The following is a 16,094-nucleotide window of genomic DNA, read 5'->3' as shown; positions in this document are numbered from 1 at the left end:
CACAATGGTTATTTATTTCAATGAATTTTGTTGTCACTTTTTAAAATTTTTTATTTTGTCCGAGCAGTGAATTTATGTTACGAACACTATTTTGTAATGTGAGATTTTAAGGGGATTATTCCATTAATTATTTTCCACCTTATTATTTTTTGATCAACACAAACTTTTTATTTTTTTGCCGGTTGTATAGAGTTTAAGGGGATTATTGCATTTATTAATTTCCACCTTATTTTTATCAACACAGGCTTTATATTTTCGTCGGTTGTATCGGGTTGTTGGCCGCGCAAAATTCCTTTTTCACTTTTAAACTTTTTTGGGGTTTATTTAAAAGCTTTGCTTTAGAATTTTTTAATCACACGGCCCCACGTTGGGCGCCAATTAAGTTTCTCACTAGTGAATTGATTAAAAAAATTTATTTTTATTTTTAACAATCACTTATTCACTATTACAATTTTACAATAGGTCGAACTTATTTAATTCACTGCTCTTGTATTTATTCTCGAATATTTGTTCTGCTCGATTCGGATCTCAAAAACGGACTGCCTGCTCTCTAGTTCAATGATCAATAATCAAACCTCGGCTTAAGAGATTTTATCCCCAAAAATTGATAAAGAGAATGACTCAAGAGAGTCGGAAAATAGGATGATGAAATTTGCCAATTAAATTCGAAGTCCAATCTTGGCCGGAAATTGGTGTTTACATTAGCGGAGTTTAGCGACCGCTTTGGGGATCTTTTTGTTTACGTTAGCGGACTCGGGACTCGCTTTGGGGATCTTTTGTTTACGTTAGCGGACTCAGGGCTCGCTTGGGTCTCCGATTGTTTACAATATCGGTTTGGATGTTTACAGCATCCGTTTGATTCGGACTGCGTGAAATTGATCTGGGTGGGAATGATTTGGAGGCCTGCTTGGCAGAAATAGCTGACCACGGATTTATCTCGGGTCTGTCAGAGTTCTTTGGAAATTAGCTCTCGGCTCAAAGTTGTTTATAAATTGGGTAAGAGCCCCTAAATAATGTGTCATATAACTTGTACGATGTGCAAATGCTCTTCTGCGATGTAATTGATCAATAGCAAGCTATATTATTTGAACACAGTGTTTACTAAAACGGCTGTTCTCTTAAAAAGCACCGACCTCCAATTCCGTGTTGGCGCCGAAATCGATTTCTTGATTTCTTGATACCCGTTACTAGTAGAGTAAAATGGTATACATACTAGATTCGTCGGAAAGTATTCAACAGGTCGAAGAAAGCGTTTCCGACCCTTTAAAGAATATATATTCTTGATCAGCATCACCGGCCGAGTCGATTTAGCTAAGTCAGTCTGTCCGTCGGTACGTCTGTCTGTCCGACCGTATGAACGCTGAGATCACGGAAACTATACAAGCCAGAGAGTTGAAATTTGGCATGTAGATTCTTGAGCTTTTAAGCAAAAGCATGTTTGTTTCAATAAGGTGCCATTATAACGCCCACAATCGCCCATAACGCTAAAAGCCATCTAGCACTCCTAATTTAAAATATTTTTGAAAAATGTTTATGAAGTTTGGTTTTGTTTATCAATTACTACTACTACTTCTAAATTGTACACATCGAGAACGCAGATATACAGGGGATCTTCTAGATCCTTGAGCCTTGTATAGCTCAAAACTGGTAAGCGGCCGGCCATCTGCTGCTGCTTCTATTTGTGGGGAGTTATTCAACTCCTCACAACTGCTCTGAAGTGGTCTCACGGTTACGTTTGTTGTCCGGAGTGAGCAAACGCGGCACCCATCTCGGCGACAGCTTTCTCATGCCCAAAATTTCATGCAGGATATGATTCACGCGATCTTTTGACATGCCTACTGTCTTAGGTATCTCGCGTATCTTCAACCGGCGGTCTGCCAATACGAGATCGTGGATTTTTGTCACGTTATCCTCCGTGGTAACCGTTTTCGGGGCACCTGGGCGTGGCTCATCAAAAACCGACGAGCGACCACGTTGAAACTCGTTAAACCAATTTTTGACGGTCGTCATCGAAGGAGAAGAGTCACCGTACACAGCATCCAAGCGCTCTTTGATTTCGCTGCGCGATTTCCCTTCCAAAAAGATGAATCGAATCACAAACCGATATTGCTCGTTCTCCATTTTTCTAAAATCCGCGGACACGTCCGATACCACACGCAGTCAAAACAAAATTACGAGTCCGGTTCGGCTGAAATTTCTACAGTAGCCGTCTACGAGAATGTACTACACGACAGTAAATTTCTCTTGCGACAGTGACGCCATTGGGCGGTGAGGCTAAGTACTTATCGGACTGTCCTCGTATTTCTGCCATTTTTACCTCAGTACTTCCAAATCTAACTGAGTCCTTTTCATACTGTATCTTTAGTTTAGTATCAAGTACCATCATCATCGCATCATAATGTTTTGATGTGAAATAATCGTGCTCAACTACACAGGTCTTTAGCAAAACACTATGGTTATGTATAAGAACCTTTTGGAGGTCTAAAGAGTTTTGAAACTCCTGTTGTGATTGAGATGGCAGCAAGAGCTCAATGGTCTTGTCGGAGTCGGAGAATTGGTGGCAGAAAGCAACACACTTTTTCAAAACACGTGGCACGAACTTCACTTTTCAGACGTTTCCGACCCCATAAAGTATATAATTATTGATCAGCATCACTAGGCGATCGACTCGACTGTCCGACCGTTTCTACGCAAACTAGTCTTTCAGTTTTAAAGCTATCGGGCTGAAACTTTCCCAAAAGTCTTCTTTTGCAGGTGGTACATAAGTCTGCACCAGCCGGATCGGAAAATAATATCTTATAGCTCCCATAGGAATAATCGGAAAAGAAAATTTTAAAAAATTATATCTTTAGTGTTTTTTAACATATAACCTCCTACGCTTGGAAATAACATTTTTTTAATAGTTTTTGTTGGAAATAAAGGCCACAACTTGTCCGTTCTAAAGCCAAAGTCAAAGAGAGAGAAGACAAGCCACTTTCAGTGTGACCAGCCCTTCGGTGTTGAACAATCTTTTGCGTATAGAAAAATACGAAGATGGTATTTTTTCCACACACACAATTTAAAATTAAATTAGTATTACAATAATATTCTTATTTGGACAGTTGTGTTTTCGGGGAACAATAATAATGATAATTAAAAAATTCAAATTTCATTTGACAAATTAAATGTTTCTTAGCTTCCAGCTAATAAATACACTAAAATTCATAATTTTAGTTAAATTAAAATATCAGTTCATCTTAAAATTCATAATTTTAGTTAAATTAAAATATCAGTTCATCTTTTTCTTTAAGCTAAGTTCTAAATTAAATATCAGTTTCAATAGTTTCCTTTTTTTTTTGGTTCATAGTATATAGTATAGATTTTTAGTTCTTAAGACCCATCTCGTTTCTTAGTGTCAAGAATCATGCAGCGGGCAACGGCTTCGTGAGGACATCAGCAACCTGGTGTTCTGTGGGAATATACTCTAAGATAATTAATTTATTTTCAATTTGCTCTCTTGAGAAATGGTACTTTATATCAATGTGTTTGGATCGTTTGTGGCATGTAGGATTATTAGCTATGCTTATGCAACCTTGGATATCTTCTAATATTTTGATTGGTGTATTTAATTCAAATTTTATACTAGAGACTAACGGTTTTAACCACAAAGCTTCCCGTACTGCTTCAAATAAAGCCATACATTCCGCTTCAGTCGAAGAAGCAGCCACTGCATTTTGCTTCCTCGTATTCCAGCAGATCACATTAGAGTCAAACATTTTAAATATAAAACCTGTTGTACTCTTTCTGTCAGATACACTTCCTGCCCAGTCAGAGTTAACATACCCAATAATTGTGTCGCTCAAATTTTCATTTTTGATAAAAGTTAATTTCTGATCCACAGTACCCTTTAAATTTCTTAAGACTCTTTTTAAACTTTGCCATAATTCTGAATTGTTTTTGTTTGTATATCTACTAAGTATACTTATTGCTGTACTTAGATCAGGACGCGTACATAACATTAGATACATCAAACACCCAATCAGATTTCGGCACGGCGCATTACATTCTTCGTCTGAGTTTAAAGCTTCATAATTTAGCTTGGTTGGAAGTGGTGCTGACTGCATGACATTCGACCATATTACATTTTTTTTAAATACTGTTAATGTATGCTGATTGACTAAGATATAAATAACCATCTTTTCTTTCTACTTTTATTCCAATAAAGTGTCTGATTTCACATAAATCTGTCATCCTGAATTTACTCATTAGGAATGTTTTAAGATTTTTCATTGTGTCAATGCTCTTTGTTGCAATTACAAGATCATCTACGTATAAAAGCACATAGATATTTTTTAAGATATCCCCATGGTCTAGTAGATAGATACATCTATCCACTGCCGAATTAATAAAACCGATGCTCTTTAAAACATTTTCAAATGTTTCGAACCAACATCGTGCCGCTTGTTTTAGCCCATAAATAGAATTGTTCAATTTACAGACTTGACCATCCTCATATGGTAAGCCCTCCTGAATCTTCATTAAGATTTCCTCTTTCAAAATACCATTTAGGAATGCCGTCTTAACATCCATATGGTGAACTTTTAAATTGAATTGGTTTGCCATGGATAAAATGAATCGAAAACTAGATATTCTTGCAATTGGAGCAAAAATCTCATCATTATCTAAAAGATACTCTTGAGTGAATCCCCGAGCTACTAATCTGGCCTTATATTTGATTTGCTTGCCATGCTCATTAGTTTTTATAGAAAACACCCACTTGCAATCAACAATATTTTTATGTAGAGACTGATCAACTAAAGTCCAAGTTTTATTATATAAATGCGAATCTAATTCTTCTATTACGGCTTCTTCCCACTTAGTTCTGTCTGTTCTATTTTTAATATCATTGTAGTTATTTGGGATATCATCACAAAAGGCGTGAGCATTCATTAAGCAATTGTTTAAGAACCGATAAGACGTTTTTGGCCTGTCTTTTAATCTTTCACTTCTTCTGACTTTAATTTCATCTACTTTTAATTGCATACTAGGCAATTCTTCACCAATGATTGGATCGGCATTTTCACAAGTTGTTGTCTCACTAGGCTGTTTATCTGACTTAAAAAGATCAGATTTTCCATCCGTACTCTCATTCGGGATATTCGACTCCTCTGCTCCTGAATTCATTTCAGTCGACAATTGTGATTGTTCATACTATCATTCTGAATACTTTTTACCAGTTCCATACATTCATTCTGAAACTCTGAGTCATTTGCCACAGTCCTAGTATTCTCCATATTCATTTTATCAACAACTACGTCTCTAGCTACCAAAAACCTCTTTGAATTTATGTCCCACAACTTATAGCCATTCTGTTCATAGCCAACCAGTATACATTTGAATGATTTGTCATCAAATTTTCTTTTCCGCATTTTATCATGCACACCCAGTCGTAAATGACAGCATTCCAGCATGCGTTCTTTCATTATGAAATGGCATCAAAAAGGTGTTCCGGAAGTGATGAGTCTGTCCATTCTTTTTACACGGGTGCGGGACAAAAAAGAATGCACCCGTTGCACGCTTCTGGAAGCATATATCTGGAATGCACCTGGAAGTAACAAACTAAACACATTCTGGGTGTACTCTTTTTTAATGCACCTGGGAGCAACATACTAAACACATTCTGGGTGTACTCTTTTTTAATGCACCTGTAACATGTACCCAGGAATGCACCTAGAAGCATTCAAAAACCAAATATCTGGAAGTTTTCCCCAGGAATATATTAAACTGGATTTCAATTTCATATTTATTTTCATTTCAATATTCAAAAACGCAACTAATTTTTAATCGGAGTAACTCCCCTTCTGTACGGTGCTTCCTTCTTGTTTATGTACTTTTGTCATTTACGCAGTTCAGTCCTTGGTGTGCCCATTCATTTTTTGCGATTCTGAAAAATATAAAGCAAATTGAATATAATATATTTTGAAATATGTGTATATACATTACAAATATACATTATTTTTATTTTGTATGTACAATTTACAAACAAATAGTTATTATTTTATTTGTTTAATATGTTTTTAGTTTGAATGTTCAGTGTACATGTACTGTGTTATTTTATTGTGTTCATCTACACTTTACTTACCTGTGAAAATATTGATGTAAAATTGGTGGCAGAAAGCAACACACTTTTTCAAAACACGTGGCACGAACTTCACTTTTCAGAACTAAAAATGCAACTGACGAGAAATGCAAGAGACAAGAAAAACCGCTCGCTTCCTTGCATGTTCCCTTTTGTCTTTATTATTTGTTTGTCAAGAGAACAGTTCCGAAAAAAACCGATTGTAAAAAAATGGGCATCGGCAACCTTCGGGTTTGAGTTTGGTTTTTTACATTCCCACTAAAATACACCTGGATGCACTATATTGAAATACACCCAGATGGCACCCAAAAGACTGCCCCCAACACGCACATTTTGCTGGGTAAATTTGTTTTGCGTAAAAAAGATACGACCCAGAACTATTTTTTTTCGGAATACATTCCCGAATACCCGTTTGGGCAATACCCGTTCTGAAACACATCTAGAAGGCACCGCCATAGAATGCACCCAGCACGCACATTTTCCTTGGTAAATTAGCATGCGTGCTGTTTTGCGTAAAAAAGATACGACCCAGAACTATGTTTTTTTTAAACACGTTTCCCAACTTACGACTGGGACTGCTCTAGATAGATTTTCATATTGACATGAACAGAGCGCATAAAACCTTAGAATTATGACAATTAGTTTTTTTCTTGAACAGATATCTTAGAATTAAATGAGGACCAGTTAAAGCGAAGATTTTTATTATTAATGAATGTTACACCAAGTCTCGAACTGTAGGATGGGTTATGAGAGTATGTTGGAGAGCCATTCTTAAGACAAAAAAAACCTGAGTTGTGGAGGGCATTTTCCAAGTGGTCGCCTCTGGCATCTTGAGTATAATTGCCCCAAATGCTAGGCTTGGCACAGGCAGGGCCTGTGGTTGCTAGGCCTCTCGATTGAGTGGCATTTAAGATTAGATCATTACAGCCTTGTTCAAATAAGCTTTTGTCAGGGTTTGGTGCAGCATAAATACTGAAGGTAATTTATTTGAGCGTAATGACTCGTTTGCGTGAAGCAATTCGTCTAAAAACACCAGATGCTTAAGTACTAGATGCTTACGTACTATTTACAGCATCGTGCGTTCGTAGTAGAAATCAGAGGTCTTGTTAAAAATAATTTAACATCTTACAAAAAAAATTGGCTCCAACTTGTAAAAAACCCATTGTGGCTGATAAGCTGGCGCATAGAAATTTTTTTGTGGGAGAAAGGACTAAACTATTTTTTAAAATTCAAATAGTTTTTAATTTGAAAAAATTAAAAAAATAAATGTCTTAAAAAATGTATTTTAAAAGAAGGCGTTTCAAAGGACCAAAAACAAAACAAGGAAGAACGCTATAGTCGAGTAACTCGACTATCAGATACCCGTTACTCAGCTAAATGGAGATATGCAAGCAGCAAAGCGAGATTAAAATGCGCCACCTACCGGCGGTATACAGATTTAAGCGTTATGGGCGTTAGAGTGGGCGTGGCAAATTTTTTTTTGGATCAATCGATAGGTATTGACGAGACCAATACATTTCAGTTAAAATTTTTTATCTAGCATGAAAATTGTGGGCGTCACAGGTTTTCACGATTTGTGGGCGTAAAAGTGGGCGTGGCAAACTTTTTTTTGGGTCAATCGATAGGTATTGATGAGAACAATACATTTCAGTTAAAATTTTATATCTAGCGTCCAAACTGTAGGAGTTACAGTTTTGGGCGGTTTGTGGGCGTTAGAGTGGGCGTGGCAGTCTACTGAAAAAAACTTGCGCTGCGTAAGAAGCTCAGGAATCTGTACGCCAAATCTCAATAGCCTAGCTCTCATAGTTTCCGAGATCTCAGCGTTCATCCGGACAGACAGACGGACAGACGGACATGGCTAGATCGACTCGGCTAGTGATCCTGATCAAGAATATATATACTTTATGGGGTCGGAAACGCTTCCTTCTGCCTGTTACATACTTTCCGACGAATCTAGTATACCCTTTTACTCTACGAGTAACGGGTTAAACATCATTAGGTGACGATCCAAACTGACAATCTTTCTTGGAACAAAAAAGAGCCATTTTTAAAAAATTTTAATTTTAAGAAAAAAAAGTTGTTTATAAAACCAAAGAATCAAAAGAATTATAAATACCTCACTTAATTTGACACTGGGATCAAACAATAAAAATGTAGACACACAAAAACACAAAAGTATAAGAGCGCGAAGAGACTGCGAAAGCGAGAGAGCGCGACAGAGTGGCTGTCGACTGAGCGTGGCTTGCGAAACACAAACAAAATATACACGTCAACAGTTGAGACGACAAGAAACAGGAGAGAGATTACAAGAAAGTTATGGGAAACAACAACAAAAGCTATTGAAACAAATGCACCGCAGCGTACAGAAGTTACAATAACAAAATGCACAGGTTAAAAACAGAGTTAGGTTTTGTTAAAATTGCTACAATAAAATAGACAATTAAACATAAACAGACGATTTAAAACACAAGCAGGGCTGGTTATGTTGGACTAAGACACAAAGCAAGGCACCAGTAACACAGATATTAATGACAAATTGACAAAAATCACAGAGCACAAGATAAACACAACCGGTCACAAGCGACGCTAAATCGATTATGTATATGTTTCATAATAAATGTATATCAAAGAGAGCCATAAATAAAAGCCAGGCTGATGATCTGGACAAAATATAACAAGGAAGAACGCTATAGTCGAGTACCTCGACTATCAGATACCCGTTACTCAGCTAAATAGAGATATGCAAGTAGCAAAGCGAGATTAAAATGCGCCACCTACCGGCGGTATACAGATTTAAGCGTTATGGGCGTTAGAGTGGGCGTGTCAATTTTTTTTTTGGATCAATCGATAGGTATTGACGAGACCAATACATTTCAGTTAAAATTTTTTATCTAGCATGAAAATTGTGGGCGTCACAGGTTTTCACGATTTGTGGGCGTAAAAGTGGGCGTGGCAAACTTTTTTTTGGGTCAATCGATAGGTATTGATGAGAACAATACATTTCAGTTAAAATTTTTATTCTAGCATCAAAACTGTAGGAGCCAAAGTTTTGGGCGGTTTGTGGGCGTTAGAGTGGGCGTGGCACTGTACTGAAACAAACTTGCGCTGCGTAAGAAGCTCAGGAATCTGCTCGCCAAATCTCAATAGCCTAGCTCTCATAGTTTCCGAGATCTCAGCGTTCATCCGGACAGACAGACGGACAGACGGACATGGCTAGATCGACTCGGCTAGTGATCCTGATCAAGAATATATATACTTTGTGGGGTCGGAAACGCTTCCTTCTGCCTGTTACATACTTTCCGACGAATCTAGTATACCCTTTTATTCTACGAGTAACGGGTATAAAAAATGAAGTCCGGATAACTACAGCTGCAGATATAGATTCTCAAACAGAGGACTTTTTTAAATTTTGTCGTTTTTGGCAAATTCAAAAAAATTAAAATAAAAAAAACGATTTATTCGGCCAAGTCCCGAAACACGTGATTACTTATAGTACGCGAATAAAATGATTCAGAAAAATTAAATATGTTAAAAATGATTTTTTGCGAAATCCTTTCGGTTTGTACATTATGTACATTAAACATACAATAGAAAAACAAATTAATTAAATAAAATAATAAATATTTGTATGTAAATTGTAATTGAAATAAATAAATTGTAAAATATATATATTAATCCATTTGCTTTATACCTCTCAGAATCGCAAAAAAGAGATGGGCACCCCAAGGACTGGACTGCGTAAATGATAAAAGTACAAAAACAACGAACAACGCTGTAGTCGAGTACCTCAACTATCAGATACCCGTTACTCAACAAATGGGAACAAAGGAAAATGGAGGTATGCAAGCAGCAAAGCGAGATTGAAATGCGCCACCTACTCGTGATCTCAATATGTTGTTATGTGGGCGGTAGACAGATTTAAGCGTTATGCGCGTTAGAGTGGGCGTGGCAAACTTTTTTTTGGGTCAATCGATAGGTATTGATGAGAACAATACATTTCATTTTTATTCTAGCATCAAAACTGTAGGAGCCGCAGTTTTGGGCGGATTGTGGGCGTGGCACATTTCTGAAACAAACTTGCGCTGCGCAGGAATCTCAGGAATCTGCATGCCTAATCCCAGTATTGTAGCTCGTATAGTTTCCGAGATCTCCGCGTTCATACGGACAGTCAGACATGGCTAGATCGACTTGGCTAGTGATCCTGATCAAGAATATATATACTTTATGGGTTCGGAGACGCTTCCTTCTGCCTGATATATACGTTCCGACGAATCTAGTATACCCTTTTACTCTACGAGTACTGTCCACTTAACCATATATTGAGATCGCGGGTCGCATTCCATTCTCGCTCAACTGAGAACGGGTATCTGATATTCGAGATACTTGACTATAGCGTTCTTCCTTGATTTTTCTCAAGTGGCGTCTTTTTCCTCGGCGTTACCTTATTGTTCTTTTGTTAGTGCTGCTACGTGGTCAACTCGTTTTGGCGGGGCGATTTAATTTACGGCAATAATAACTACCCTTGCTTCAAGACAATTTTTGAGTTGTTGCAAAATATCACAAGTAATGAAGATCATACAAAAAAATTTAAAAAACGTGTCCGCGTTTGGAACATAACTTCGGAAAATACTTACATTTACAAATTTCTCGAGCGACCAATGTCCAATAGTGTCTCGAGCACAATAAAAATATTTGATCAATTCTGAAATTCACAGAAATTAATTTATAACTTCTTCAACCGATGCACTATGAAGAATTTAACCACTTTTGTTGGTCAAAACCCGTATTTGAAAAGTCTTTAAAAAAAAATTTTGTTTCAGGATGCATTAACAGAAGACCATTTATCAATATTGCGTTTCAGGAAATCCAATGGTGTATCTAAAGACCGAAATCGGCTACTCACAACTGGTTGTCTTTTATGGTACGCATAAAATGGATATGTATAAAAATGGAGTTTTGTTGAGATGAGATCTGAACTTTCTCTACAATGTTCATTTTTAATTGGTAAGATTATTGATCCGAGCATTCTAAAAAGATGTTTTAGTTTAAAATAGCTCGATAACAGAACATGTATACATTATTACCTACATTTGTATACTAAACTCAATACGCAAGCTACATTGTTGCTTGTGTAAAATTGAGCTTCGTTTGCCAGCTGTTTTTTAGAAGTGGTATATTTAAATTATCATGTGTACATATGTAATCCTTTTTAGTATATTTTGATCAATAAAAAGCTAAAACAAGGGTGCGGCAACAAAATGTTCTCTTATTAAGGTTTTCGCGCTTAGTTGTTCCCCCTTTACCAAGTGGTACAGTACCTCGTATTAAATATTACTTTCTTTAGAAAGATGCAAATGTGTTTTGTATATATTTGTATATATTTGTGGTTGCTGGTTGACGACGTAGTTTAAAAATGGATACACAGAGAGAACTAAATGGATACAGAGGATGTCCTGCTTTTCAGCGAAATTTTGTAAGCTCCTGCGGCTGCTAGATGTTGTTGCTTCCGCGCTGATGATGTTGGTTCTCTGTCCGCGTCTACTCCTTGTCGAAGGGTGGTTGGCTGCCTTTTTAAATTTATGTTTGAATAAATATTTAACTTGAGTTTATTTATTTGCTGATCTCTGAATAATTTATGTTTGCGCTCGGTTATTAATTTTGCAGTTCTTGGTGGCTGATTTGCTAACTCACTTTTTATTTTGAATTATTTCTTAGTTGTTTTGCGGCTCAGCAGAAAATATTTAAATCAAATCGGCAATGTTAGCAGGCATTTCCTCAATTGTTGTATGGTAGAATTGTTCAATATCCTTAAGGATTCGTCGATCATCATCTGTTATAAAGTTAATCGCAACACCCTTACGACCGAATCGACCACCGCGACCAATCCTGAAATGGTGCACAAGATGCAAAAAATGTTTTAAAAAAAATGTAAAGTTTGGATTCAGTTGTTAAGGGTACTACTCACCTATGGATGTAGTTCTCGCGGTTTGAGGGCAGATCATAATTGATGACCAAAGAGACCTGCTGCACATCAATACCACGCGCCAGTAAATCAGTGGTAATCAAAACACGAGAAGAGCCCGAACGGAATTGTTTCATGATGACCTCGCGATCACGCTGCTCCATGTCGCCGTGCATAGCCGAAACGGTGAAGTTGTGGCTCGACATCTCCTGGGTCAGCTGGTCCACCTACAGAAAAGGGGAAATCGATAATTATATAATATATTTTCCCCTGCTTTGACCTATTGTAAAAAATCAAACTAGTTTGAGTCTTTCAAATCTAATTAAGCCTGAAACTCTTCCAGCTTGCCGAATAAAGCTAGCCTAAACAGTAAAATGTTAATATTTCTAAGCATTGAAGACTGGAAACAAAATTTAACACAAATGTATAAAGATGAGTGAATTAACCTTGCGACGGGTATTGCAGAAGATAACCGACTGGGTAATGGACAGCGTATCGTACAGATCGCATAGGGTACCCAGTTTCCAATTTTCTTGCTTAACGTTCACGTAAAACTGCTTGATGCCCTCGAGAGTCAATTCTTCCTTCTTCACCAGAATGCTGACTGGTTCGCGCATGAAGCACCGGCTCACTTCGAGCACATCCGGAGGCATAGTGGCGGACAGAAGGATGACCTGCACGTCTGGGGGCAACATCTTGAACACGTCCTGGATTTGGTCTTTGAAACCACGCGACAACATCTCGTCGGCCTCATCGAGCACAAACAGCTTGATATACTGGGTGCGCAGCACCTTACGGTTGATCATGTCGTAGACGCGACCAGGCGTCCCCACCACGACATGGCAGCCGGATTCCAGGATGCGGGCGTCCTCACGCACGTTAGTGCCGCCGATGCAGGCGTGCGAGTGCACCTTCATGTACTCTCCCAGAGCCATCACCACGCGCTGGATCTGCGTGGCCAACTCACGAGTTGGCGCCAAAATCAGCGCCTGGCACTCGCGAATGGAAGTATCGATCTGCTGAAGGATAGCAATCGAGAAGGTGGCAGTCTTGCCAGTACCTACAGAACAGAATAAGATGAGAAATGGTTAGCACGCTTTTATTTTAGTTTGCAAAGGGGATGTTTTTGAATACTATTCGTAGTTTCCGTAGAATGTGATTATATAAAACTGCGCAGTATTTATAAATTTAGTAATAAGAAACAACATGCACCGAAGAGGATAGGATTATAAATAAAATATGCATGTGTATAGAAAGAGTTACGCTTTTTAAACTCTGATCTTCACCATTTTTTAATTGTCTTAGGAACGCTATTTCAAGGTAGGTCTTGTTCGTGAAAACCTCAGCTTATAACTTATTTCAGTGTCCACACGGCTAATATCCTCTGCAAGGATTAAGAGGCCCAGGTAGAGGCGAAGTGCAAAGTAGGGGTGTGGATGGGATAGACTACATGGGTTTAAAGATCCTTCAAAATGGATTAGTACCAAATAGGCGGTGTAGGTAGATCGCATTTCTTTCAGTTGATCTTAAAAACGCAGCTCACGGCTGGAGTCCTATGACGACCTTCTTTCTGGGAACTTTCTTCTGTCTTGGTGTTTTTTGAGGCGAAAGGCAGCTGTCCAGCGAAAAGGGGCGCGCAAGCGCAGCGACGCCAAGATGCGAGAAAGAGCGAGCGTCAGATGAAGGAAAAGAGAGATCGAGTAACAGGGAGGCAATTTCAACAAAGAATATAGGCGCAGTAGCTGAGTCATCGCTAATACTTTCCTAGCACTTTTTTTCCCCCGATTTTTCACATTGGCAAGTTTTTCTTTGTTGCTGACGATGAGGTTCGAGGGGAATTGGGAAACTTGGGAATGTGAACCCGGAGCTTGGAATACAATTTATTTACTCACCCGACTGTGCCTGGGCAATGACGTCGCGACCCTTGACACAGGGAATGATGGCGCGCTGCTGGATGGCCGACGGTTTCTCGAACCCGTAGCCGTAGATTCCGCGCAGCAGCTCTTCGCGCAAGTTCATATCATCGAAGTTGTCGTACACCTCGTGCCAGGTAGACTCGATGACTCCCTCGGGGTCCATGCTGGCGGGGCCATCCTGAGCTATTTCACTTCGGTCATCCCTGCGAGAAAGAGAAAATGCGTTGATGGGCGAACGAAACAACTTCAAATTCAGGTGTTCAAATGTTCCAGCTACATTTGTTGGTTACGTCGAAAATCGCGAGTAGCGCTTGGCAACCAGAGTCACTCACATAATCAACAATAAAAAATTGTCTAGGTAAACTTATGTCCTGAATTTCGACGGCTTGAGCCCGGTAAACTCAATCAACCTGTCCGTCTTGAACAAAAAACAAAGAATTTCAGTTGAGTCTGCGGCCTGTGTTGTTTTCTCCCGAAAGTCGAATACCGAACAAATGAACATAAACGCGTTTCCAGTGTTACTTTTTTGCTTCGGTGCGCTCTGCCTGCGTTGCCTTTCGTACGAACGCGACTGCCAGTTGCGACGACAGCTGGCCGTTTGCTGTTGAGCGCGGCAAGAATCCGCCCCTGAGCGGGTGCGAGCGGGATGACCCTAGTGTCGCGTGTGTCAATGTCAGTCGGCGAGAGGGGTCTAGCGATATGTGCACGTAACTGCGAAGACAGTGTTGGTTGCCTAACGATGGACGCAAATAGTAGTAGCCGGTTAAAAAAGGCAGAAGTTGCCAAGGTAGTTGATTAGGCGAAAACTAGACAGGCAAATATTCCAGGGCGTGTGACAAGCCGACGAATATTGAGATAGAATCATTCAATATGCGTCATGGAGAAGTTATGAGTCAAGCAAGAGTGTGTGCGTGAGATTGAGTCAAGTGGAAACAGGCGTCATCAGATTTCAGCAAACTCGCCTTATTCGGATGTTCCGAAAAGAAAAGGTCGAGCCTGGAAAGTCCGCTAACAAAATTCTCTTGTAGCAACCACTGCACTCTCTCGCTCTTGAAGTTCGGGCGTTGAATATTTTTTCTTCGAGGTCCACGCATTCTGACAGTCAGAAATTTTATAAAGTATTTTCTGCATTGAAGCACACTTGGACCGGATACAACGGTTTTCTATTCAATGAGGAACACGTTCACCTGGCCGCTTTCCCTATTTTAAACTCTTAAATTATGATATATACTAACATTTTTTGAAAATTATTTGGCACTTTTATACACGTGCTGCTACTGATTTGTTAAAATCAAGCAAAAGAGGCTCCATCTTGCAAAAGTTTTAGTGATGTAAGAAAACATCGCCGACTATCGATAGCTCGATCACCATTTAGCTGTCAGTGAATATCCTGCATTTCCGTCGCGATTTTGGAGAGCATCGACCGCATTCAAAAGGGATGAAAAATTGGGCAAACTTTCTTCCTAATATACATATTTTATGGGGTGCATTTTCATTAATTTGATTATTTTTCGGGACTTTCTGACGACGCTTAGGGCTGCATCTCAACTGCAACTGACTGAATGGAACGCCTATCAAGTTTCTTTGGTTTATGGCGAAACTATTTAACTATTAATCATAGTACTCACATTGACGAAAACCGTGAGCTATCAATAGGAGAGAGTTCGTTTTTGACCTCGGTACTCAGATGAGTTAAGGGAATACCAGATTTTGGGAGTACATTTCAAGGAACGCCGTTATACCCTCTGCACACAGCCGCTTAAAAATCGGTGTTGCAACCTTACGCGGATTCCTGTTCACATAGAGAATCGCTGAAGCGAACAGCTGATCGGCAAAAGCTAACCGTATCCGAAGGGAAGAATGTGCAAGTTCTCTCGCTCCGAAAAAAATGGAAAGCAACGCAAAAATGAATACAGTTTAAGCGCTTTCATGTGGGATGTTTTCAGCGCCAATTGATTATTTCTTTGCTATTAGCAAATTAAACAATGATGAGATTTTCATTCATGCTAGCTTAGTGAAAATTGAATGAGACTATTTTTGGGCCAACAGTGACGCCACGACAATTTTCGCAATTTAGAACCGTTTAGACCCCTAAAAG

General features: G+C 38.9%; 2 protein-coding genes across 8 annotated transcripts; both read right to left on the bottom strand.

Moving 5' to 3' along the window:
* Nucleotides 1-398: 398 nt before the first annotated feature.
* On the bottom strand, nt 399-8,709 carry LOC139354943 (protein GVQW3-like). The gene is made up of 2 exons (XM_070999219.1): nt 6,122-8,709; nt 399-5,923 (listed from the first exon to the last, which is right to left on the bottom strand). Exon 2 carries the CDS (start codon nt 2,119-2,121, stop codon nt 1,702-1,704), a length of 420 nt encoding a protein of 139 aa, XP_070855320.1. The 5' UTR covers nt 2,122-5,923; nt 6,122-8,709; the 3' UTR covers nt 399-1,701.
* A 2,766-nt stretch (nt 8,710-11,475) lies between these two features.
* On the bottom strand, nt 11,476-15,641 carry eIF4A (eukaryotic translation initiation factor 4A). 7 transcript variants are annotated; one of them, XR_011605764.1, is made up of 6 exons: nt 15,232-15,281; nt 13,973-14,199; nt 12,527-13,140; nt 12,084-12,307; nt 11,810-12,004; nt 11,476-11,742 (listed from the first exon to the last, which is right to left on the bottom strand). XR_011605764.1 is itself a non-coding variant. In XM_070999215.1 (5 exons), coding segments are annotated over exons 1-5 (1,212 nt in total). In that variant the 5' UTR covers nt 15,627-15,641; the 3' UTR covers nt 11,476-11,859. The 7 variants fall into 7 exon arrangements, 5 of the variants coding, with proteins under 5 accessions (XP_070855316.1, XP_070855314.1, XP_070855318.1 ...); XR_011605765.1 differs by having other exon boundaries at nt 11,476-11,685; XM_070999215.1 differs by lacking the exon at nt 15,232-15,281 and adding an exon at nt 15,625-15,641 and having other exon boundaries at nt 11,476-12,004.
* Between the last annotated feature and the right edge of the window lie 453 nt (nt 15,642-16,094).

This window comes from Drosophila suzukii, unplaced genomic scaffold (genome assembly GCF_043229965.1).
Source record: "Drosophila suzukii unplaced genomic scaffold, CBGP_Dsuzu_IsoJpt1.0 scf_5, whole genome shotgun sequence".
In the NCBI taxonomy this organism is placed as follows: Eukaryota; Metazoa; Arthropoda; class Insecta; order Diptera; family Drosophilidae; genus Drosophila; species Drosophila suzukii.
Note: the sequence above shows the minus strand (reverse complement) of the source record. Positions and strands in the feature narration are given on the sequence as shown.